The sequence below is a fragment of the Urocitellus parryii genome, chromosome 4, assembly GCF_045843805.1.
Source record: "Urocitellus parryii isolate mUroPar1 chromosome 4, mUroPar1.hap1, whole genome shotgun sequence".
Taxonomy (NCBI): Eukaryota; Metazoa; Chordata; class Mammalia; order Rodentia; family Sciuridae; genus Urocitellus; species Urocitellus parryii.
In genome coordinates, this window is record NC_135534.1 from 1027633 (window position 1) to 1049235 (window position 21603).

General features: G+C 65.9%; 1 protein-coding gene across 1 annotated transcript in view; it reads left to right on the forward strand.

Moving 5' to 3' along the window:
- Window positions 1-242: 242 nt before the first annotated feature.
- Window positions 243-21603, forward strand: part of Muc5ac (mucin 5AC, oligomeric mucus/gel-forming) — a 29077-nt gene continuing 7716 nt past the window's right edge. The window contains exons 1-31 of the mRNA XM_077798188.1: window positions 243-315; window positions 1991-2065; window positions 2836-2895; window positions 3189-3450; window positions 3714-3831; window positions 4328-4418; window positions 5142-5248; window positions 5336-5549; window positions 5648-5773; window positions 5964-6078; window positions 6258-6396; window positions 7076-7186; window positions 7602-7671; window positions 7759-7896; window positions 7978-8142; window positions 8774-8868; window positions 9360-9486; window positions 9651-9906; window positions 9982-10034; window positions 10324-10424; window positions 10640-10791; window positions 11037-11175; window positions 11267-11380; window positions 11482-11661; window positions 12422-12661; window positions 13077-13233; window positions 13524-13652; window positions 13870-14032; window positions 14602-14645; window positions 14739-14927; window positions 15491-21454. Of these exons, the coding sequence (XP_077654314.1) occupies window positions 243-315; window positions 1991-2065; window positions 2836-2895; window positions 3189-3450; window positions 3714-3831; window positions 4328-4418; window positions 5142-5248; window positions 5336-5549; window positions 5648-5773; window positions 5964-6078; window positions 6258-6396; window positions 7076-7186; window positions 7602-7671; window positions 7759-7896; window positions 7978-8142; window positions 8774-8868; window positions 9360-9486; window positions 9651-9906; window positions 9982-10034; window positions 10324-10424; window positions 10640-10791; window positions 11037-11175; window positions 11267-11380; window positions 11482-11661; window positions 12422-12661; window positions 13077-13233; window positions 13524-13652; window positions 13870-14032; window positions 14602-14645; window positions 14739-14927; window positions 15491-21454 (9967 nt within the window). The remainder of the gene's footprint in view (window positions 316-1990; window positions 2066-2835; window positions 2896-3188; window positions 3451-3713; window positions 3832-4327; window positions 4419-5141; window positions 5249-5335; window positions 5550-5647; window positions 5774-5963; window positions 6079-6257; window positions 6397-7075; window positions 7187-7601; window positions 7672-7758; window positions 7897-7977; window positions 8143-8773; window positions 8869-9359; window positions 9487-9650; window positions 9907-9981; window positions 10035-10323; window positions 10425-10639; window positions 10792-11036; window positions 11176-11266; window positions 11381-11481; window positions 11662-12421; window positions 12662-13076; window positions 13234-13523; window positions 13653-13869; window positions 14033-14601; window positions 14646-14738; window positions 14928-15490; window positions 21455-21603) is intronic.

Genomic DNA, 21603 nt, shown 5'->3' on the forward strand with positions numbered 1-21603 from the left:
CAGGACTGGGGGACCCCTGGGAAGCCAGGCCCCACCCACAGACACACCCCTGTCTGCCTGCTGCCGGCTACCGACCAGCCAGCGCCCACTGTTTACCTGGGTGAGGGGGACCAGAGGCTGGCTCCGCCCACCCACGTGAAGCTCCTGGGGCTGGAGCCAGCCCCGGGGCTATAAAAGCCTGCGGCTGACCACGGTCACTCCTCAGAGGCCGCCTGTGGGCACATCTCCCCACTCTCCACACCATGGCTGTTGGCCGGAGGAAGCTGGCCCCACTCTGGGCCCTGGCCTTTGCCCTGGCCTGCACCCGGCACCCAGGTAGGCTGGGACCTCCAGCTTCCCCAGGTGGCTCCCCAAAGCCCCGGGGAGGCCCTGGCCCCAGGTGGGCAATGGCAGCTGGGTCCTGGCCCGGGTCCTGGGCCAGCTAGGTGTGTCCATGAGGGGCTCCAGCCATGAGCCCTGCCTGTGGCCTTGACCACCCTCAGCCTGGCTTGGTGGGTCGGGTGGGCTCCGGGCTGCCAGACTTCTGAGGGGAGAAGCAGGAGCCCATTTTCAGAGTCCGCTCAGGCCTGGTCAGGGCCGGCTCTCTGCCCTTTGGACACCCCACAGGCCTGGTTCACCGGCTCCTGCCTGTCTAGGCTCCTGGGGGTGGCCTGGGGTACGTCTCGGGGCAGGTGTGATGTCCAAGGGGACCGTCTCACCCACCCCTCCGCCCCTGAGAGTACTGGGGCTCAGGGTCCTGGACTTCTGTGACGTCCCTGCCTCTGCTGACGGTGCCCCGGATGATGTCCAGGGCTCCTGGAAGGGCAGGTGCCTTCCCTGCCCACCTTCCCCTCCACCGGGCAGCCCCAGAGTCTAAGCCTCGGCTCCTGCCTCCTGCCTCTCTCTGAGAACGTGCTGGGCCCCCTGCCCCTCCTGGCCACCCCCTTCCTTCAGCGTGGCTCTCCCTGGGCTCAGAAGTCTCCCAGGGCCCTTGGAGGGAAGGACGGGGTGAAGGGGGCTCCCAGGGGAGCTGCCCGTCTCAGCCAGTGCCCCCCGCGTCCCCACCCCCTGACCCTCCCAGTGGCCTCCTGCAGCACATTCCCGGGGCCAGGACTGCTCCCTGAGGCTGGGGGCCTGGACCTCACGGGCCCCTCCCAGGCCAGGCCCCCCGCAGCCCACTGTGGGGGTATGCTGGCTGGTGAGGAGGGGCGGCCTCTGGGGGACAGCACGTCTGGTCCCACTCTTTCTCTGTCTGTTCCCCTGGGCCGGCCAATTGTCACCAGGGCACCAGGGAGATGAGGGCCCCCAGCCTGGCCCGAGGACCCCAGGGGCAGTGTAGGATCTGGGAGGTGGGCTCAGTGGAGTGAGTCCATGCTCTGCCCCAGCCCCTCCTGGGCGCGGCTGTGGGTGGGCCAGGCCCCTCCCCCCACCCTGGCTCGGGCCGTGTCTGGGATCATCTGCACCTTTGTGCAGCCATGGAGGACCCAGTCTCCCTGCAGGCCCTGCTCCAGCTGCCCTGGCCATCCTGGCCCACCCAGCCACTGGGAGCACGGGCTCACCCTGGCCCTGAGACCCCTGGCCTCCTGGGACAAGCTGTCACTGACCATATCTCTACTCCTGATGCCCAGTGGAGTCCCTTCCCAGGATGAGCATGTCTGGCTCTGTTCCCACAGCCCACACAGAGGACAGGCCCTGGCACAGGGCAGACACACAGTGACTGAAGGGACAGGAATGAAGGAATGGTCCCTGGAGATGCAGGGCCAGGCTGAGGCGGCCCGGGCCAAGGGCTCAACGGGGCCAGCAGAGGGAATGCCCCCAGGGGTCTCTCTCTAGCCACCAGCCCGACACTGACAAAGCCCATGTGGACGGAGATGTCCAGCCCCCAACAGGGCAGAGGGACATCCTGCGCTGGCCACCCCGCACCTCCCTCCGTCTGCAGGCCTGGTGGCACAGCCGAGGAGCCACGGCTGTCTGCACGTCCGTCTCCTCAGGTTTGCCCCCTCTTCCGCAGGCCAGGCCCAGCAGGGCTCTCTGCAACCCGGCCGTGAGCCCAGCGCCGACCTCTCTCCCCTTCCAGGGCACAGCGGTGAGTCTTGGCCTCTGTTCCCTACCCTCTGCCTGCAGAGCCCCTGACCCCACCTGGGTGGGCACAGGGTCCCCAGGGGCCACTTGTCTGGGGCTGGCTCTACGGCAGACAACAGTGTGGCGTCAGAATTTGGGGCCGGAAGACATGCAGGTGTGCCTGGCCTGGCCGGTCCCTGCCCGGCCTCTCTGCCCAGCCCCGTGCCAGTCATGGGTGGGTCCCTGAAGCTCAGGCTGAGGGACCTCAGAGGCAGCTGGCTCCACCGCCACGGGGCCAGCCGGGTGCTAGGGCTGGGGGCCGGGTCCCCCCTCTCCCCCTGTTTGACTCTGCTGCAGCGACCCGCACGCCTTTCAGGCTTCGGTGCTGGCTCTGGAGGGTGGCCAGAGGCTTCAAAGCGGGGGTTTTGGGTGTTTCGGGTTAAAGCCCCGTCTGTTTGCCTTTCCCGCCCCAGTCCAGTCCAGGAGCAGCAGTGCCCAATCTCCTGAGCTCCTGGACCCAGGCTTTTTGCCTCCCAGGAGCAAGGGACCCCACATACAAGCAGCAGGTTCTGGGGCCATGAGGGCCAGCAGCCCTGGGCTCTGCAGGGAGACGGATGGGGAAGGCCCGGGATCGCTGGGTGTGGGCTGGGTGCAGCGCTCGGTGCAGGTCTCAGCAGCAGCCGCCAGACTGGGCTTACAGGCCCAGAGCTTGGATCCGCTGGCCCTGGCCCATCTCCTCAGGGCAGTGGCGTCCCTGGCCCTGGAGGCACGTCCCATGAGCTGCTGTCTCCACAGGTGACCCCCTCCTCAGGACGACTGTCACCCCGCCTCTGAACACCATCCCTGTGGTCCAAGGTAGCGAAACCCGAGGCCGGGACAGAGGTGTGGGTTAGCTGGGCTCCCCTCCCTCACACCTGCAGGGGCTGGTTGGAAAGGGAACCCCAATTCCAGGTGTGAGGAAGCACTGGAAAATTGTCCCAAACTGCCATGGCCGGTTCCCAGAGTTCCCCGGGTGCACAGGGGACCTCAGATGCCTTACCCCGGGCAGCAGCACGAGGGGGGACTCCTGGGGCAGGTGGAGGGACATCCCTGGTGGGTGCAGTGGGCGCAGGGCAAGCTCCTCCAAAGGCCACGCTGTTGTCCTGCAGCCCCGAACCCGGCCCACAACGGGCGGGTGTGCAGCACCTGGGGCGACTCCCACTACAAGACCTTCGACGGCGACATCTTCCGCTTCCCCGGCCTGTGCAACTACGTGTTCTCTGCCCACTGCGGGGCCGCCTACGAGGACTTCAACGTGCAGCTGCGCCGGAGCCGGGCGGCCAACACCACCACGCTGAGCAGGGTCATCATGAAGCTCGATGGCCTGGTCATCGAGCTGAATGAGAGCTCCGTCCTGGTCAATGGCCACCCGTGAGTCTGAGCCCCGGGTGGCACCCTGTGGGGTGACGGTGGGGGTGAGCAGGGCGTCACCTGTGAGGGAAGAGGCCGCGGTGCTGGCCAGGCTCTCTGGGCCCTGCACACAGCCACCTGCCCTCCGGGGCCCTTCCTGGTTCCTCCAGAACACCAGGGCCTCCAGGCGCTCTTTCCTGTCCCTCACAAGGCTGGGGACCCTCCTGGCGGGACCCCCTCCTCGCCCTGCCCCTGGGCGCCTCAGCCCCACCCTCTCTCCACAGGATCCAGCTGCCCTTCAGCCAGTCTGGGGTCCTGATGGAGCGCAGCCACGGCAACCTGAAAGTCACGGCTCGGCTGGGCCTCGTCTTCATGTGGGACCAGGACGATGACAGCCTCCTGGTGAGGCTGCGGGGTGGGGAGGACAGGCCTCCTGGGAGGACAGGGTGGACAGGCCTCCTGGGATGACAGGGTGGACAGGCCTCCTGTGAGGACAGGGTGGACAGGTCTCCTGGGAGGACAGGGTGGACAGGCCTCCCGGGAGGACAGGGTGGTCCTCTGGGTGAGGCTGGTCAGGTGGGATGGATGGGCTTCCCAGCAGGGGTGCACACCTCCTGTCCTCCAAGGGCCTGGCCTGCCCTGGTCAGCTGTCCAGAGGGGGGAAACTGCCCTGGGCCAAGGGGGCAAGAGGGTGAGACCCTGCCCCCCAGGAGGTGAGGGGCAGGACCAGCAGAGCCCTGGGGTCTGCTCCCACAGAGGAGCCCTGCTCAGGGCCGAGCTTCCTGCAGCTCCTGGTGGGCCTCACGCTGGGGTCTCCCTGGGACACGTTCCCTCTGGGGATGGGTCCCTCCTCTCCTGGGCTTCCCGGGACTGGCTCTGATGTGTCCTCCCATTCCAGCTGGAGTTGGACAGCAAGTTCGCCAACCAGACCTGTGGGCTCTGTGGGGACTTCAACGGCATCCCTGTGTTCAACGAGTTCTTTTCCCACGGTGAGGCTCTCGAGGCCACCTGTCCCCTGCTCAGCTCCCTGGAAGGCCCCGTCTCCCAGAGTCCCACAGCCCCTGCCACACACTCTCACACCGCACACATGTGCCTGACCCGGGCACAGGCGTGTGCACATGCAGACCTGCTCACAGGCACGGTTCTAGCACACACCCTACACACTCGTGCGCAGACACTCGTGCACAGACACCCGTGCCCACTCAGTCCTGGCGTCTGCCTGCCTCAGGGGTGCGTGTGGGAAGCTGAGAGCCAGTCAGGACCCTGTCCTCCGTGCCGCTGCTCTGGACAGGGGCCCAGGACCCGCAGCCTGCCTGGAAATCCGCACCTGCTTCCTCAATGCTCACGTCGTTGCCACGAGAAGTGGCATTCCAACTGACCGTCCCCCAGCTGCCAGGCCCACCCCCAGAAGGGTGTCCAGTCAGGGGCATGGAGCCTGCCCAAGCCTCCAGCTGCCCCTGGCCAGCGAGGCCCTGTGCAGGGCTGGCCAGGGAAGCGCAGGCTCACTTTCAGCCCCTGGTGCATCCCAGCCCAGCCGCAGGATCAGTCTCCAGGCTCCCGCTGCTCCCTTGAGTCGTTTCCAGACCCCCGAGGGTCCCAGGGTGGGCAGGACGGGGAAGCCCACCTGGGGCTCTGGCCCCTGGGACTTCATGGCCTGGTGCTGGGCTGCAGGTCTGGGGCCTGCAGGAAGAGCCAGCTCCTGTTTCCTACAGACGTCAGGCTGACCCCCATGGAGTTTGGGAACCTGCAGAAGATGGACGGGCCCACGGAGCAGTGCCAGGACCCCGACCCTGCACCCCAGAACTGCTCCATCAGCTCCGTGAGCCTCAGAGGGCAGGGCAGAGGTGGGGGAGGGGCTGCGGGTGGTCCCAGGGCGTCCCGAGCCTGGCCTCCTGCCTTGCCCCAGGGCATCTGCGAGGAGCTCCTGCGAGGCCAGCTGTTCTCGGGCTGTGCGGCCCTGGTGGACGTCAGCAGCTACGTGGAGGCCTGTCGGCAGGACCTGTGTCTCTGTGAGCAGGCCGACCTGCCCAGCTGCATCTGCCACACGCTGGCCGAGTACTCACGGCAGTGCGCCCACGCAGGGGGCCTGCCCCAGGACTGGAGGGGCCCCGACCTCTGCTGTGAGTGCCCAGCCCTGCCCTGCCCCCAGTGCCCATTCCCACCACGCTGTCCTGAGGGAAAGGAGCTGGGTGTGACCGCCTGTCCTGTGGCCCTGCAGACCAGACGTGCCCCCTGAACCTGCAGCACCAGGAGTGTGGCTCCCCCTGCACAGACACCTGCTCCAACCCCCAGCGCTCCCAGCTCTGCGAGGACCACTGCGTGGCCGGCTGCTTCTGCCCTGAGGGTCAGTTGGGGGCCCACCCCTGCCAACCCAGGCACAGGACCCCCCAAACACAGATGCCTTCTGGGTGGACCAGATGGCTCTGGCTGGACCACAGAACAAAGACCCCTCAGCCCCTGCTGCGGGTGCCCCTGGGCCTCAGGGTGGCTGGGCCCTGGGGGTACCCGTGTCACAGCTGACCTGCTTCCTGCAGGGACGGTGTTTGATGACATCGGCCAGACTGGCTGTGTCCCCATGTCTCAGTGTTCCTGCATGTACAATGGGACCTCCTATGCCCCAGGGGCCAGCTACTCTACAGACTGCACCCGGTGGTAGGTCCCCCCCTGTCCCCAGCCTGCCGAGGGCCAGTTCCTCTGGGAGCTCAGGGCTAGGCCTAGGTTGCAGGTCTGCTGTGGCCTCGCAGCCTGCCGGAAGCCCTGTCTGGAGGGGTGCGGCAGGCCTGGTGCCCTGGGCAGCCCACACTGTGCTCCTTCTCCTCTGCACCTAGCACCTGCTCCGGAGGCCGCTGGAGCTGCCAGGAGGTGCCGTGCCAGGGCACCTGCTCTGTGCTGGGCGGCTCCCACCTGTCCACGTTTGACGAGAAGCAGTACACCGTGCATGGGGACTGCAGCTACGTGCTGACCAAGGTACGGCCCTGGGCACCTGGGATGGCCAGCCTCCCTGGGGCCCCCCAGCCTGGGCTTCACCAGGGGAGACCATGAGGGAGTGCCTGGGTCACTTGGATGCTGGTTGGAGTGTAGTGGCCCCTGTCCAGTGCCCTGACCCCTCTGACCTTGCATTTGGGTTTTCAGTGGCTCTATTTTTAGAGCAGTTTGGGGGTCATTTGTTGGTCGGGCAGAAAGTGCACTGAACCCCAGCTGCCCACCTCCCCGCCCCGCTCGCCCTCTTATCATCTTGGGTCAGCGTGGTGTGGGCCACCACTGAAGAGCAAAACCCACGTGCCCTGGTCCCTGTGTCGTGGCCTCCAGCAGGCTCTCTGGCGAGGTGCACCTGTGGGGTGGACGAGGCCTGGCGTCCTGCATCCACCATGGCAGTGTGGTGGGGAGCCGCTGCCCTGGATGTCTGCCCTCTCTCCCTCTGCCGGCCCCTGGGACCCTGGTCTGCCTCCCCCAGGGCCTCCCCAGCCTCCCCAGCCTCCCAGGGCCTCCCCCAGGACCTGTTTGGAGGCAGTGCTTTCCCTCCGACGGTGAACAGAGTTTCCTCCCTGGGTGCCTGGCTGTGCCCTCGGGGCCTTCCAGCAAGGGGCAGTGTGGGCTGGAGGACAGGGGGAGGCCGATGAGGTGAGCGCCACGTGGCTCCCCACAGCCCTGCCACGACGATGCCTTCACGGTGCTGGCCGAGCTGCGCAGGTGCGGTCTGACGGAGAGCGAGACCTGCCTGAAGGGCGTGGAGCTGCGTCTGGGCGGGGGCCCGACGGTGAGTGGCGCCCGCGGGCAGGACAGGGCACGACCCCCACGGCCAGGCTTCTCTGCCCCAGCCCTGGATCTGGCCACAGCCAGTGGACCCTCTGCCCCGGCCGGCCGTGTCCCTGCTCGCGGGTCCTCTGAGGGACTGTCCCTAAGTGGAGCAGCTCAGTGCCAGCCCCACCCGGCCCCAGGAAGGAGGGACACACCCCTGGCCAGCGAGGTCCCTGCTGGACTGACACACGGTCTGGTTCTTACGTGGCTAAAAGCACGTGTGACCCTCAGAAAGGTCGGACTCAGAGTGAGTCGGGGGCCGAGCTCAGGGTCGCCGCCCTGTGGGCTGCGGGCACACTCCGCAGCCTCTGCAGGGACCAGGGGGCGGTGGTGGAGGCCGCCCGGGCCCCCGCTGACGTGCTGGCTGCCCGCAGGCTGTGGTGGTGAAGGCCAGCGGGGAGGTGTTCGTGAACCAGATCTACACGCAGCTGCCCGTGTCCACAGGTGAGGGCACTGGCCCACTCCCGCCCTGGGGCTGCCTGTGGGTCCTGCCCGGCACCTCCCAGTGAGACCCCTGTGCTCTGTCCGCAGCCAACGTCACCCTCTTCAGACCCTCGACCTTCTTCATCATCGCGCAGACCCACCTGGGCGTGCAGCTGGCCATCCAGCTGGTGCCCACCATGCAGGTGTTTGTGCGGCTGGCCCCTGAGCTCCGGGGGCTGACCTGCGGTAAGAGGTGGCACCCCGGGGTGCTGGCGCCCACCCCGACCCTGAGCCCGCACAGGGCCTCGACATGACTCTCCTCCCCAGGTCTCTGCGGGAACTTCAACAGCATCCAGGCCGATGACTTCCGGACCAACAGCGGGGTGGTGGAGGGCACGGGGGCCGCCTTCGCCAACACCTGGAAGACCCAGGCTGCCTGCCCCAATGCCAAGAGCAGCTTCGAGGACCCCTGCTCGCTCAGCGTGGAGAACGGTACGTGGCCATCGCTGGCTCCCTGAGGACCACTCAGGGCCTAGTGCACTGTTTGGGTGTCTCCTGACTCTGTCCTGGGGTACAGCTGTCCCCGCCTCAGGCTAGTGGTGAGCTGGCCATCATGGGTACTGTCACCCGAGAGGTGAGTCTGGGAGGAAGGAAAGGGGGGCAGAGCGGAGCCCAGTGTGTCTGCCGGCGGGTCGTCAGGTCCGGAGGAGCCTGGGGCCGCTCACCTGCCGTGGCTGCAGCCCGCAGCTCTGGGGCCGGCTGCAGGGTGGAGGGGAGTACGCCCAGCTTCCTGCGCTGCCGACCGTCCAGCCCTGCCCCGGGCAGGCTTCAGCCAGCAGGTCCTGGCTCACTTGCTCTCCCTGTGTGGCCCACCCCTATCCAGAGAAGGGGTGGAGAGGTCTTGTCACGTCCGTCCCTGGTAGTGGCTACCCACGTCCCTAGAAGGTGGTGGCACTGGGGGGCGGGGCTGGGGACCCAGGAAAGGAGAGAAGCAGTAGCCCTGGCGTCTCCAGGCCTCACGGGCCCTTCTGTGTCCGAGTGCCTGCTCTATGTGCTGCGGGCAGGAGCAGCCCCGGGTGGGTTGCCCAGGAGTGACCATGGACAGCCTGCCTTTCGCCCACAGAGAAGTACGCCCAGCACTGGTGCTCACAGCTGACCAGCCCCGACGGCCCCTTCGCCCAATGCCACGCCACCGTGAGCCCCAGCACCTACTATTCGGTAATGCTCACCCACCACTCCTGCAGTCCAGGTCCTGCTGCTGGGCTACGGGGACGCCCCCAGGGAGTCAGGGGACACTGAGAAGGGGCGCTGGGCAGCGAGCCTTCTCGGGACTGTAACGGCCTAGCAGGCCCCAGGCGTGGGTTCCAGGACCAAGCCGGTCCCTGGGCTCCCCCTGACTCATGCACTGGGCCTGCCTGGGACTCCAGCCCTGTACTGGACACAGGAGCTAAGCCAAGCAGGGAGTCAGTCGGGGCAGGGGCTGGACCCCCTGGGCCACAGAGACAAAGGGCCAAGGTCTTGCTGGAGCCCCCAGCCCCACGGGTGGCCAGCCCTGCATGGGGCTCTGCTCAGCTGCACGTGGGGTGTGAGGGAGGACCCAGGGAAGCGTCCCAGGAGGCCAAGATGGGGGCCCAGGCAGGGACTGGCAGGGTGGGGGACATTGGCCACATGTGTGCTGAGTCCCTGACCCTGATGGCTCTGGCCCCCAGAACTGCATGTTCGACACGTGCAACTGCGAGAAGAGCGAGGACTGCATGTGCGCGGCCCTGTCCTCCTACGTGCAGGCCTGTGCCGCCAAGGGAGTGCTGCTGCGAGACTGGAGGGCCGGCGTCTGCAGTGAGTGCCGGGCAAGCGCCCCCCCCCCCAAGGCCCGTCCTCTGCCCAAGGCCATCACAGTCTGGGGCTCTGTCCAGGAGGCCTGGGTCCCTGACTACCCACTGCTGCCCACCTGGCTGTGCCCATCAGCATCCTGAGTGTCCCCTCTTCCTGGCTTCCTGCAGCAAAGCCCACAACCACCTGCCCCAAGTCCATGACCTACCACTACCACATCAGCACCTGCCAGCCCACCTGCCGTGCCCTGAGCGAGGAGGACGTCACCTGCGATGTCAGCTTTGTCCCTGTGGATGGCTGCGCCTGCCCAGAGGGCACGTTACTGGATGCCTCGGACAAGTGTGTGCCGGCTGCCAGCTGCCCCTGCTACCACAGGGGCTCCATGGTCCCCAATGGCGAGTCTCTGCACGACAGCGGGGCCGTCTGGTGAGATGTGCTGCGGGGGTGTGGGACAGGGGCTCACTGGCCAGAACACACCTGCTGACCGTCTCCTCCTCACAGCACCTGCACACAGGGGACGCTGACCTGCATCGGGGGCCCAGCGCCCACCCAAGGTGAGCTCGGAGAGGGGCATGGCTGTCCTCAGGCCCGTCCTCTCCAGGGGAAGCCCTGAATGGCTTCTTTGTCCCCCTCCAAGCTAGGGGGCAGCGGCAGCTGACTGGCCTCTGTGTCTAGCGCCGTCTGAGCCCTGGGCCCTGCCCGGGTCCGCGGAGTGACACGCACCAGTGTGGCACTCCACACTCCCACCACCTGCACGGGCAGGCTCCTCCGGCCCTGGGGGCCATGTGCAGCGGAGCCTGGCTGGAGGGGCTTAGGGTCCCCTGCACCCCTCCTTTTCCCCAGTGTGTGACGCACCTATGGTCTACTTCGACTGCCACAATGCCACTCATGGGGCCACCGGAGCTGGCTGCCAGAAGAGCTGTCATACCCTGGACATGGCCTGTGTGAGTGACTGGTGGCCCCAACAGTCTCCCTGATGGTGGCCAGGGTCCCTCAGAGATGCTCCTGGGGGAGGGGTGGCCAAGCTGGGCCAACCGCTGGACCGGGTCCCTGGAGGACCCCTGCCTGCTGACTGGGCTCGCCTACCCTTGGCCCCGTGGAGGACGATGCAGGTCCAGGCAGCGGTCCCCACCACTCACTGTGTCCATGTGCCCTACAGTACAGCCCCCAGTGTGAGCCGGGCTGCGTGTGCCCCCCGGGGCTGGTGGCCGACGGGAGTGGGGGCTGCATTGCCGCTGAGGACTGCCCCTGCATGCACAACGGGGCCAGCTACAGGCCGGGGGAGACCATCTGGGCAGGCTGCAACACCTGGTATGTGGCTCAGCACCCCAGGGGACGGTCCTTGTCAGAAGCCGAGGAAGCCCTGGCAAGGCCCGGGGCCGACACACACGGCCCAGGTTCTCAGGGGGACTCTGGGTGGCCCAGGCTGCGAGACCCTCTGGGCATCTGTTGGTCTACTGGGTCCTTCCTCTTGGGGAGGGGTGGCTGCCAGGAAGCACCGAGGGTCCCTACAGAGCCCCTGGAAGCACCCTGGCCTGACCCCTCGTCCTCCGCAGCACCTGTGAGAACAGAATGTGGCGGTGCACAGAAGAGCCCTGCCAGGCCACCTGTGCCCTGTACGGGGATGGCCACTTCCTCACCTTCGACGGCCAGCGCTACACCTTCAGTGGGGACTGCCAGTACACGCTGGTGCAGGTAGGTGGTCTGCCGCCTCTGTCCATAGCCACCCCTGCCCTGGGGGCTGCAGGCCCACCCGAGCCCCGCCCTGACAGCCTCCTCTCCCCAGGACCACTGCGGCGGTAATGGCAGTGCCAAGGACGCCTTCCGTGTGGTCACCGAGAACGTCCCCTGTGGTACCACGGGGACCACCTGCTCCAAGGACATTAAGATCTTCCTGGGGGTGAGTGAGGGGCACAGCTGGGTGGGGCACTCTGGGGGCTCCATGGTGGCACAGAGCACCTAGATGGCGTCCCTGGGCCTAAGGGACGCCTTGTCTCACAGAGCTATGAGCTAAAGCTGAGCAGCGGGAAGGTGGAGGTGGTCCAGAAGGGCGCAGGCCAGGAGCCGCCCTACACCATCCGCCAGATGGGCATCTACCTGGTGGTGGACACCGACGCAGGCCTGGTGCTGCTGTGGGACAGGAGGACCAGCATCTTCCTGAGACTCAGCCCCGAGTTCAAGGTGAGGCCGAGAGGAGGCCCCTGCTGTCGTCCCTGCTGGGGGCCATGGGACATACCTGAGGGGCCGAGGGACAGAGTCAGCCAGAGAGGGAGAGATGGGGTCTGAGAGCAGGTGCAGGGGCTGAGCCTCTGGGCAGCAGCGAGGAGGGAGCCCCTGGTGTGTGAGTCCTGCAGCGTCCCAGCCCAGGGAGGGCAGGCTGCGGATGCCCTCAGTCTGGACACTGGGAGTCCTAGCCAGGTGCAGGCTGAGCTCCCAGGAGAGACCTGTCTGTCGCAGCTTTGGGCAGGGCGTCCTTGTCAGGTGGCTGGGTCACTCCCCATCCTGTCATCATGTGGGCCCTCCCTGTGTGCCTGTGTCCACATCCTCCCTGGCATAAGGACAGCGGACATTGGATTGAGGGCCCATTCTACCCCAGTGTGACCTCAACCTACCACCTCTGGAAAGGTCCTCTTTCCACTAAGTCTCGGTCCAGCCCCAGGACTGAGTCAGAGCCACGGCCCAGCCCACTCCAGGACACACCGGGCTGGCTGCTGTGGCCCCAGCACAGGCAGGAGGCTGGAGGGAGGGCAGGCCGGGTGGCCCCTGGAAAGTTCGCAGTCTCTGGCGCTGTGTGGGCAGCAGGGCGTAAGCAGGGCCCTGAGGCCACCCTGCAAACCTCGCACCCCTCCCCTTCCGGGGGACCATCCTGATGGATGCTCAGGTGGCGGTGGGCTGAGGAAGAGGCTCTGTGCCAGGCTCCCATCTCCCTGTGCTTCTGCAGGGCAGGGTCTGCGGCCTGTGCGGGAACTTCGACGGCAATGCCCTCAATGACTTCACCACGCGGAGCCAGGCAGTGGTGGGTGACGCGCTGGAGTTTGGAAACAGCTGGAAGCTCTCCCCGTCCTGCCCGGACGCCCCGGTGCCCAAGGACCCCTGCACCACCAACCCTTACCGCAAGGCCTGGGCCCAGAAGCAGTGCAGCATCATCCACAGTGCCACCTTCGCCACCTGCCATGCCCATGTATGGCCAGCCAGGCAGGGCAGGGGGGTCTCTGGGCTGAGAAGGGACCACGGGCCATGGTCCCAGGAGGCAGAGGGGACAAGAGGGGGAGGGCAGCATCAGCTAAGAGCGCAGAAAGCTGGGGCTCGGGGGCCCATGTGGACATGCCACAGTGGCCGGGCTGGTGCACTGCTCCCAGCAGCCGTGGCCTGAGTTCTGTGGGGTGTTGCTCTGAGCACTGCCCCAGAAGCCCCACGGGCAGGAGCCTGTGGGCCAGGTGGGAGCTGGCCTGTGGGCACAAAGGCAGTGCTGGGAAACCACTGTAGGCCATGCATTTGCTCTCTTGAGCTCCAGTGGAAACGCCCAGGTCAGTGGCCACAGGCTAGATCCCCCCAAAGCCCAGTGGCTCCAGGAGTCTGAGGCCCGTCTCCCTCAGGTGGAGCCGACCATGTACTACGAGGCCTGCGTGGGTGACGCGTGTGCCTGCGACTCCGGGGGAGACTGTGAGTGCTTCTGCACCGCTGTGGCCGCCTATGCCCAGGCCTGCCACGAAGCCGGAGTGTGCGTGTCCTGGAGGACGCCGGACGTCTGCCGTGAGTTCTCGGGCCAGGGGCTCCAGGACCCGAGGTGGCAGCTCTCAGCACTGTGTGCCTGGCTGCATGCATGGTCCCTGGAGGTGTAAGAAGGCCTCCAAGGGGGAGGGAAGGGGTGGACGGGCGCCCTCGGGTGGAGCGCTCAGCAGAGCCTCCGCCTGGCCCAGAGAAGCCCCGGGGACGAGGGCCCAGCTGGCTGCTCTGGCTGGAGACCCTGCCCTGGCGCCTCCCCTGGTCTGTTTAGAAGGCCCAGGTGCAGGCCGCTCTGACCACCCTCCTTGCCCCCCCAGCGCTGTTCTGCGACTACTACAACCCCCAGGGGGAGTGTGAGTGGCACTTCCAGCCCTGCGGGGCGCCCTGCCTGAGAACCTGCCGGAACCCCAGTGGGCGCTGCCTCCACGATCTGCGGGGCCTCGAAGGTGGGCAGGGACCGGCCTGGGGGTGGGAGAGGCCTGAGGCTCGGCTGCCCAGGCCTGGGCACCCTCATGGGGCTGGGCTCTCCTGACCCCGCGAGGCCCGTGGCCTCAGCCTCTGGGGCTCGGTGGTGCCGTGGAGAAGGCTCAGGGCTGGGGCCCTCCTGGGGTGGGGTGGCCAGCTGGCCTCTGCGGCTGGGACTCAGTCCTCTCTGTCCCACAGGCTGCTACCCCAAATGCCCACCGTCGGCTCCCATCTTCGATGAGGACAAGATGCAGTGTGTGGACAAGTGCCCCACCCCAACACCCCCCCCACCCTGCCGCATCCACGGGAAGTCCTACCGGCCCGGGGCCACCGTGCCCTCGGACAAGAACTGCTACTCTTGGTGAGTCCCTTGGCAGGAGGCCACAGAGCCTAGAGCACGTGGGGGATCCAGGCCCCTAACCAGCAGCCCCCGGGACTCGGGCCTGCAGGACCAGGGGGTGCCCTGGGCCGGTCTCTGGGGCAGGGGCCTCAGCTCTCAGGGGTGCTGTCTGCCATGATGGGCCGGTGGCTCTGGGTCCGGGTTCTGGACCACGGCAGGCATTTCTCAGGGGCTATCCCCCTGATTCCCCAGGCTCAGAGGTGAAGCTGAGTGTTGGTGCTTGTTGGTCAGGGGACTCTTGGGGTGCGGGGACCGGCAAACAGGCGGGTGGTGGGGGAGCTGAGGCCAGATGATCTGCCAGGGACCCAGGGGTGGGCAGCCATCGCCATGGTTGGGTAGAGCACCAGCAGCTCCTGGGCCCCCCACCTGGCTTCCACTTGTGTGGACTGGGGAGTCCTCCAGAGGGTGGGACCTCGGGAAGCTCAGTGTGAAGTCCCAGGCCTGGGCAGGGGCTCCACCCCTGGCAGTGGGCATGGCCGAGGGCAGGCTGTGCTGGCGCCCGTGCCCCAGCCCTCCTTCCCTCTCCCCAGCATCTGCACCGAGAACGGCGTGCACTGCGCCTATGACAGTGGTGGTAAGCAGCCGTGGCCTCCTGGGTCTGGGGTCTGGTGGGGAGGGTCTCTGCCTGGCCTCAGCCCTCTCACGGAGGGCTGCTGTGCTCCCGCAGCCTGCGTCTGCACCTACGACGGGCGGCACTTCCACCCGGGGGACGTCATCTACCACACGAGCGACGGCATGGGCAGCTGCATCTCCGCCCACTGCAGGGCCAACGGCACCGTGGAGAGGAGGGTCTTCTCCTGCAGCCCCACCACCCCCAGGCCCCCGACCACCTTCTCCTTCTCCACGTCCCCACACAGTAAGGACAACGTGTGAGGGCAAAGGGCCCCGCGGGTCCTGGGGGGTGTGGCTCTCCCAGCCGACTGGCGTGGCCTCTCTTGCTGGAGGCCAGGTTCACGCCTAGCTCTGGGCAGCGGTGGCAGCCCCTGGGTATCGGGCACGGCAGTGGTCACTCTCTCCTCCTTCCCTGCCACGGGAAGGGGCTGGCTCCAGGGTTCCACTCTGGCTGACCTGGAATCCACAGCTCCTTGGGGAGCTCAGGCCCAGGGTCAAGGCTTCCAGCACAAGGCAGCCATAGGCATGTGGCTTCTGCTCAGGGCAGGCCCAGGGGGCAGATGCCCTGTACTGAGGTCAATTCACTTGTTGATGGAAGAACTGTGATGCCCACCTGCCCACTGTGGGGCAGGTTCTGAGCAGACAGGTTCACTTGTGTGTCCCTGGTCATTCAAATTTCAACACTGGCCCATTTGCTGTGGGGAAGCCCACCAGGCAGCCCCCAGGACAGAAGGTCATCAGAGCCAGGACCCAGTGAAGCCAGCCTACGTGTGCCCCGGGCTCAGCCTGCAACCTTCTTTCCCACAGCATTCAGCTCGAGGCAGACCACAGGTGTGGGCCCCAGCCCCACCCAGAGCACGGTGCACCCAGTCCCTGTGAGCACAGCCTCATCCACAGCCACGGGCACGCCCCTCAGGACCACGCCTGCCACACCCCCTGTCTCGTCCTCTGTCCACTGTGGGGAGAAGTGCCTGTGGTCCCCCTGGCTGGATGTGAGCCGTCCCGGGCAGGGCGTGGACAGCGGTGACTTCGACACGCTGCAGAACCTCCGTGCCCATGGGTTCCGGGTTTGCCAAGCGCCCAGGGCAGTGGAGTGTCGAGCTGAGGACGCGCCCGAGGTGCCGCTCCAGGCCCTGGGTCAGAGCCTGGAGTGCAGCCCGACGGCTGGGCTGACCTGCCACAACAGGGACCAGGCATCTGGCCTGTGCCACAACTACCAGATCAGGGTCCTGTGCTGCAGCCCCTTGCCCTGCCCCACCTCCAGCCCTCCAGCCAGGCACAGGACGACCAACACGGTGCCCACGACCAGTGCCACCGTGTCCTCCACACCTGTCAGAACATCGTTCCTGAAGTCTAGCCCAACTCCAAGACCAAAAACAACTTCTGGAACATCCTCTGCCTCAGCATCACCCCCGGGGACGTCCCAGGTCACGAGTGTGCCCACCACCTCTGGAGTCAGCCCGGTGAGCTGCTTACGGGAGTCCTGCACTTGGACACACTGGATGGATGGCAGCTACCCCGGGCCTGGAAGGGACAGTGGAGATTTTGACACTTTTCACAACCTGAGATCCAAAGGGTATAAGTTCTGTGAAAGGCCCACAAGTGTGGAGTGCAGGGCTCAGTTCTTCCCCAACACGCCCCTGGCAGAGCTGGGACAGCAGGTGACCTGCAACTCGGAGGAAGGGCTCATCTGCTGGAACAGGGACCAGCTGCCGCCAATCTGCTACAACTATGAGATCCGGATCCAATGCTGTGAGCTGGTGGACGACTGCAGGAACAAGACCGTAGGGACCCCGAAATCCATCGCCACACACCCCAAGTCCCCGGAGGGCAGCACCACCAGGAAGACCACGGTGACCACGGGCAGTCAGGCCACCTCGACGGGGCACACTACCCACCCAACACCCGTGCACACAAGTAGAGGGACATCAGTGGGCACAAAGGTCACCCAACCCCAGACCACCGACTGCCAGCCACAGTGCACCTGGACCAAGTGGTTCGACGTGGACTTCCCAGACCCCGGGCCACATGGCGGAGACACGGAAACCTACAGCAACATCCTGAGCAAGGGAGAGAGGATCTGTCTCCAACCTGAGGACATCACCCGGCTGGAGTGCCGAGCCGAGAACCACCCCGAGGTCAGCATTGAGGCCCTGGGCCAGGTGGTGCAGTGCGAGCCCGACCTGGGCCTGGTGTGCCGCAACCAGGAGCAGCAGGGGCCCTTGCGGATGTGCCTCAACTACGAGGTGCGTGTCCTGTGCTGCCACACCCCCGACGGCTGCCCGACCACAGTACCTGTCACACATTCCAGCACCTCAAGAGAGACCCTGACCAGCCAAGTTCTGAAGACAGACTCTGCACTCACAGACAGCCCAAGCTCCACACGGGAGATCAGCACCACCTCTGTGCACACAGTCAGCCCAAGCTCCACGGGGGAGACCAGCTCCACCCCTGTGCACACAGTCAGCCCAAGCTCCACGGGGGAGACGAGCTCCACCTCTGTGCACACAGTCAGCCCAAGCTCCACGGGGGAGACCAGCTCCACCTCTGTGCCCACAGTCAACCCAAGCTCCACGGGGGAGACCAGCTCCACCCCTGTGCACACAGTCAGCCCAAGCTCCACGGGGGAGACCAGCTCCACCTCTGTGCACACAGTCAGACCAAGCTCCTCAGGGGAGACCAGCTCCACCTCTGTGCACACAGTCAGCCCAAGCTCCAGGCAGAAGACCAGCTCCACTTCTGTGCCCACAGTCAGCCCAAGCTCCACGGGGAAGACCAGCTCCACCTCTGTCCCTACAAGCAGCAGCAGCCACACTCCAGCACCTGAGAGCACCCACTCCACCCCCCAGACCACCGACTGCCAGCCACAGTGCACCTGGACCAAGTGGTTCGACGTGGACTTCCCAGACCCCGGGCCACATGGCGGAGACACGGAAACCTACAGCAACATCCTGAGCAAGGGAGAGAGGATCTGTCTCCAACCTGAGGACATCACCCGGCTGGAGTGCCGAGCCGAGAACCACCCCGAGGTCAGCATTGAGGCCCTGGGCCAGGTGGTGCAGTGCGAGCCCGACCTGGGCCTGGTGTGCCGCAACCAGGAGCAGCAGGGGCCCTTGCGGATGTGCCTCAACTACGAGGTGCGTGTCCTGTGCTGCCACACCCCCGACGGCTGCCCGACCACAGTACCTGTCACACATTCCAGCACCTCAAGAGAGACCCTGACCAGCCAAGTTCTGAAGACAGACTCTGCACTCACAGACAGCCCTAGCTCCATCCCTGTGCACACAGTCAGCCCAAGCTCCACGAGGGAGACCAGCTCCACCCCTGTGCACACAGTCAGCCCAAGCTCCACAAGGGAAACCAGCTCCACCTCTGTGCACACAGTCAGCCCAAGCTCCACAAGGGAGACCAGCTCCACCTCGGTGCCCACAGTCAGCCCAAGCTCCACGGGGGAGACTAGCTCCACCTCTGTGCCCACAGTCAGCCCAAGCTCCACGGGGGAGACCAGCTCTACCTCTGTGCACACAGTCAGCCCAAGCTCCATGGAGAAGACCAGCTCCACCTCTGTGCACACAGTCAGCCCAAGCTCCACGGGGAAGACCAGCTCCACCTCTGTGCACAAGGTCAGCCCAAGCTCCACGAGGGAGACCAGCTCCACCTCTGTGCACACAGTCAGCCCAAGCTCCACGGGGAAAACCAGCTCCACCTCTGTGCACACAGTCAGCCCAAGCTCCAGGCAGAAGACCAGCTCCACCTCTGTGCCCACAGTCAGCCCAAGCTCCACGGAGAAGACCAGCTCCACCTCTGTGCACACAGTCAGCCCAAGCTCCACGAGGGAGACCAGCTCCACCTCTGTGCACACAGTCAGCCCAAGCTCCACGAGGGAGACCAGCTCCACCTCTGTGCACAAACTCAGCCCAAGCTCCACGAGGGAGACCAGCTCTACCCCTGTGCACACAGTCAGCCCAAGCTCCACGGGGAAGACCAGCTCCACCCCTGTGCACACAGTCAGCCCAAGCTCCACGGGAAAGACCAGCTCCACGTCTGTGCACACAGTCAGCCCAAGCTCCACGGGGAAGACCAGCTCCACCTCTGTGCACACAGTCAGCCCAAGCTCCACGAGGGAGACCAGCTCCACCCCTGTGCCTACAGTCAGCCCAAGCTCCACGGGGAAGACCAGCTCTACCCCTGTGCCCACAGTCAGCCCAAGCTCCACGGGGAAGACCAGCTCTACCTCTGTGCACAGTGTCAGCCCAAGCTCCACGAGGGAGACCAGCTCAACCTCTGTGCACACAGTCAGCCCAAGCTCCACGGGGAAAACCAGCTCCACCTCTGTGCCCACAGTCAGCCCAAGCTCCAGGCAGAAGACCAGCTCCACCTCTGTGCCCACAGTCAGCCCAAGCTCCACGAGGGAGACCAGCTCCACCCCTGTGCACACAGTCAGCCCAAGCTCCAGGCAGAAGACCAGCTCCACCTCTGTGCACACAGTCAGCCCAAGCTCCACGGAGAAGACCAGCTCCACCTCTGTGCACACAGTCAGCCCAAGCTCCACGAGGGAGACCAGCTCCACCCCTGTGCCCACAGTCAGCCCAAGCTCCACGGAGAAGACCAGCTCCACCTCTGTGCACACAGTCAGCCCAAGCTCTAGGCAGAAGACCAGCTCCACCTCTGTGCCCACAGTCAGCCCAAGCTCCACGGAGAAGACCAGCTCCACCTCTGTGCACACAGTCAGCCCAAGCTCTAGGCAGAAGACCAGCTCCACCTCTGTGCCCACAGTCAGCCCAAGCTCCATGGAGAAGACCAGCTCCACCCCTGTGCACACAGTCAGCCCAAGCTCCAGGCAGAAGACCAGCTCCACCTCTGTGCCCACAGTCAGCCCAAGCTCCACGGAGAAGACCAGCTCCACCCCTGTGCACACAGTCAGCCCAAGCTCCACGGGGGAGACCAGCTCCACCTCTGTGCACACAGTCAGCCCAAGCTCCACGAGGGAGACCAGCTCCACCTCTGTGCACAAACTCAGCCCAAGCTCCACGGGGAAGACCAGCTCCACCTCTGTGCACACAGTCAGCCCAAGCTCCACGGGGAAGACCAGCTCCACCCCTGTCCCTACAAGCAGCAGCAGCCACACTCCAGCACCTGAGAGCACCCACTCCACCCCCCAGACCACCGACTGCCAGCCACAGTGCACCTGGACCAAGTGGTTCGACGTGGACTTCCCAGACCCCGGGCCGCATGGCGGAGACACGGAAACCTACAGCAACATCCTGAGCAAGGGAGAGAGGATCTGTCTCCAACCTGAGGACATCACCCGGCTGGAGTGCCGAGCCGAGAACCACCCCGAGGTCAGCATTGAGGCCCTGGGCCAGGTGGTGCAGTGCGAGCCCGACCTGGGCCTGGTGTGCCGCAACCAGGAGCAGCAGGGGCCCTTGCGGATGTGCCTCAACTACGAGGTGCGTGTCCTGTGCTGCCACACCCCCGACGGCTGCCCGACCAAAGTACCTGTCACACATTCCAGCACCACAAGAGAGACCCTGACCAGCCAAGTTCAGAAGACAGACTCTGCACTCACAGACAGCCCAAGCTCCACACGGGAGATCAGCACCACCTCTGTGCACATAGTCAGCCCAAGCTCCACACCAGAGACCAGCTCCACCTCTGTGCCCACAGTCAGCCCAAGCTCCACAAGGGAGACCAGCTCCACATCTGTGCCCACAGTCAGCCCAAGCTCCACGGGGAAGACCAGCTCCACCTCTGTGCACACAGTCAGCCCAAGCTCCACGGGGAAGACCAGCTCCACCCCTGTGCACACAGTCAGCCCAAGCTCCACGGGGGAGACGAGCTCCACCTCTGTGCACACAGTCAGCCCAAGCTCCACAAGGGAGACCAGCTCCACCTCTGTGCCCACAGTCAGCCCAAGCTCCACGGGGAAAACCAGCTCCACCTCTGTGCACACAGTCAGCCCAAGCTCCACGGGGGAGACGAGCTCCACCTCTGTGCACACAGTCAGCCGAAGCTCCACGAGGGAGACCAGCTCCACCTCTGTGCACACAGTCAGCCCAAGCTCCACGAGGGAGACCAGCTCCACCTCTGTGCACACAGTCAGCCCAAGCTCCACGAGGGAGACCAGCTCCACCTCTGTGCACACAGTCAGCCCAAGCTCCAGGCAGAAGACCAGCTCCACTTCTGTGCCCACAGTCAGCCCAAGCTCCACGGGGAAGACCAGCTCCACCCCTGTCCCTACAAGCAGCAGCAGCCACACTCCAGCACCTGAGAGCACCCACTCCACCCCCCAGACCACCGACTGCCAGCCACAGTGCACCTGGACCAAGTGGTTCGACGTGGACTTCCCAGACCCCGGGCCGCATGGCGGAGACACGGAAACCTACAGCAACATCCTGAGCAAGGGAGAGAGGATCTGTCTCCAACCTGAGGACATCACCCGGCTGGAGTGCCGAGCCGAGAACCACCCCGAGGTCAGCATTGAGGCCCTGGGCCAGGTGGTGCAGTGCGAGCCCGACCTGGGCCTGGTGTGCCGCAACCAGGAGCAGCAGGGGCCCTTGCGGATGTGCCTCAACTACGAGGTGCGTGTCCTGTGCTGCCATACCCCCGACGGCTGCCCGACCACTGGGACAGCTCCCTGGACTGCACCCCCCGAGCCCTCCTCTTCAGTGCCCTCCACCTCAGCTGTGTCCTCCCCGTGGTCGCCCAGCTCTGCGCCATCATCCACCCTTCCCTGCTTCTGCAGCGTGCTGGACCAGCTGTACCCTGCAGGTGAGTGTCCCTCGGGCCGGCCTTGGAGGCCCACTCTTGACTCCCTCCTGGCCAAGGCCGTGGTGTTCCGGAGTCGAGTGGCCTTTCTTGTGGCCGGGGCTAACTCTTGCCATGGCCTGTAGCCAGAGCCCCTGTGCCCTCTTGCCCAC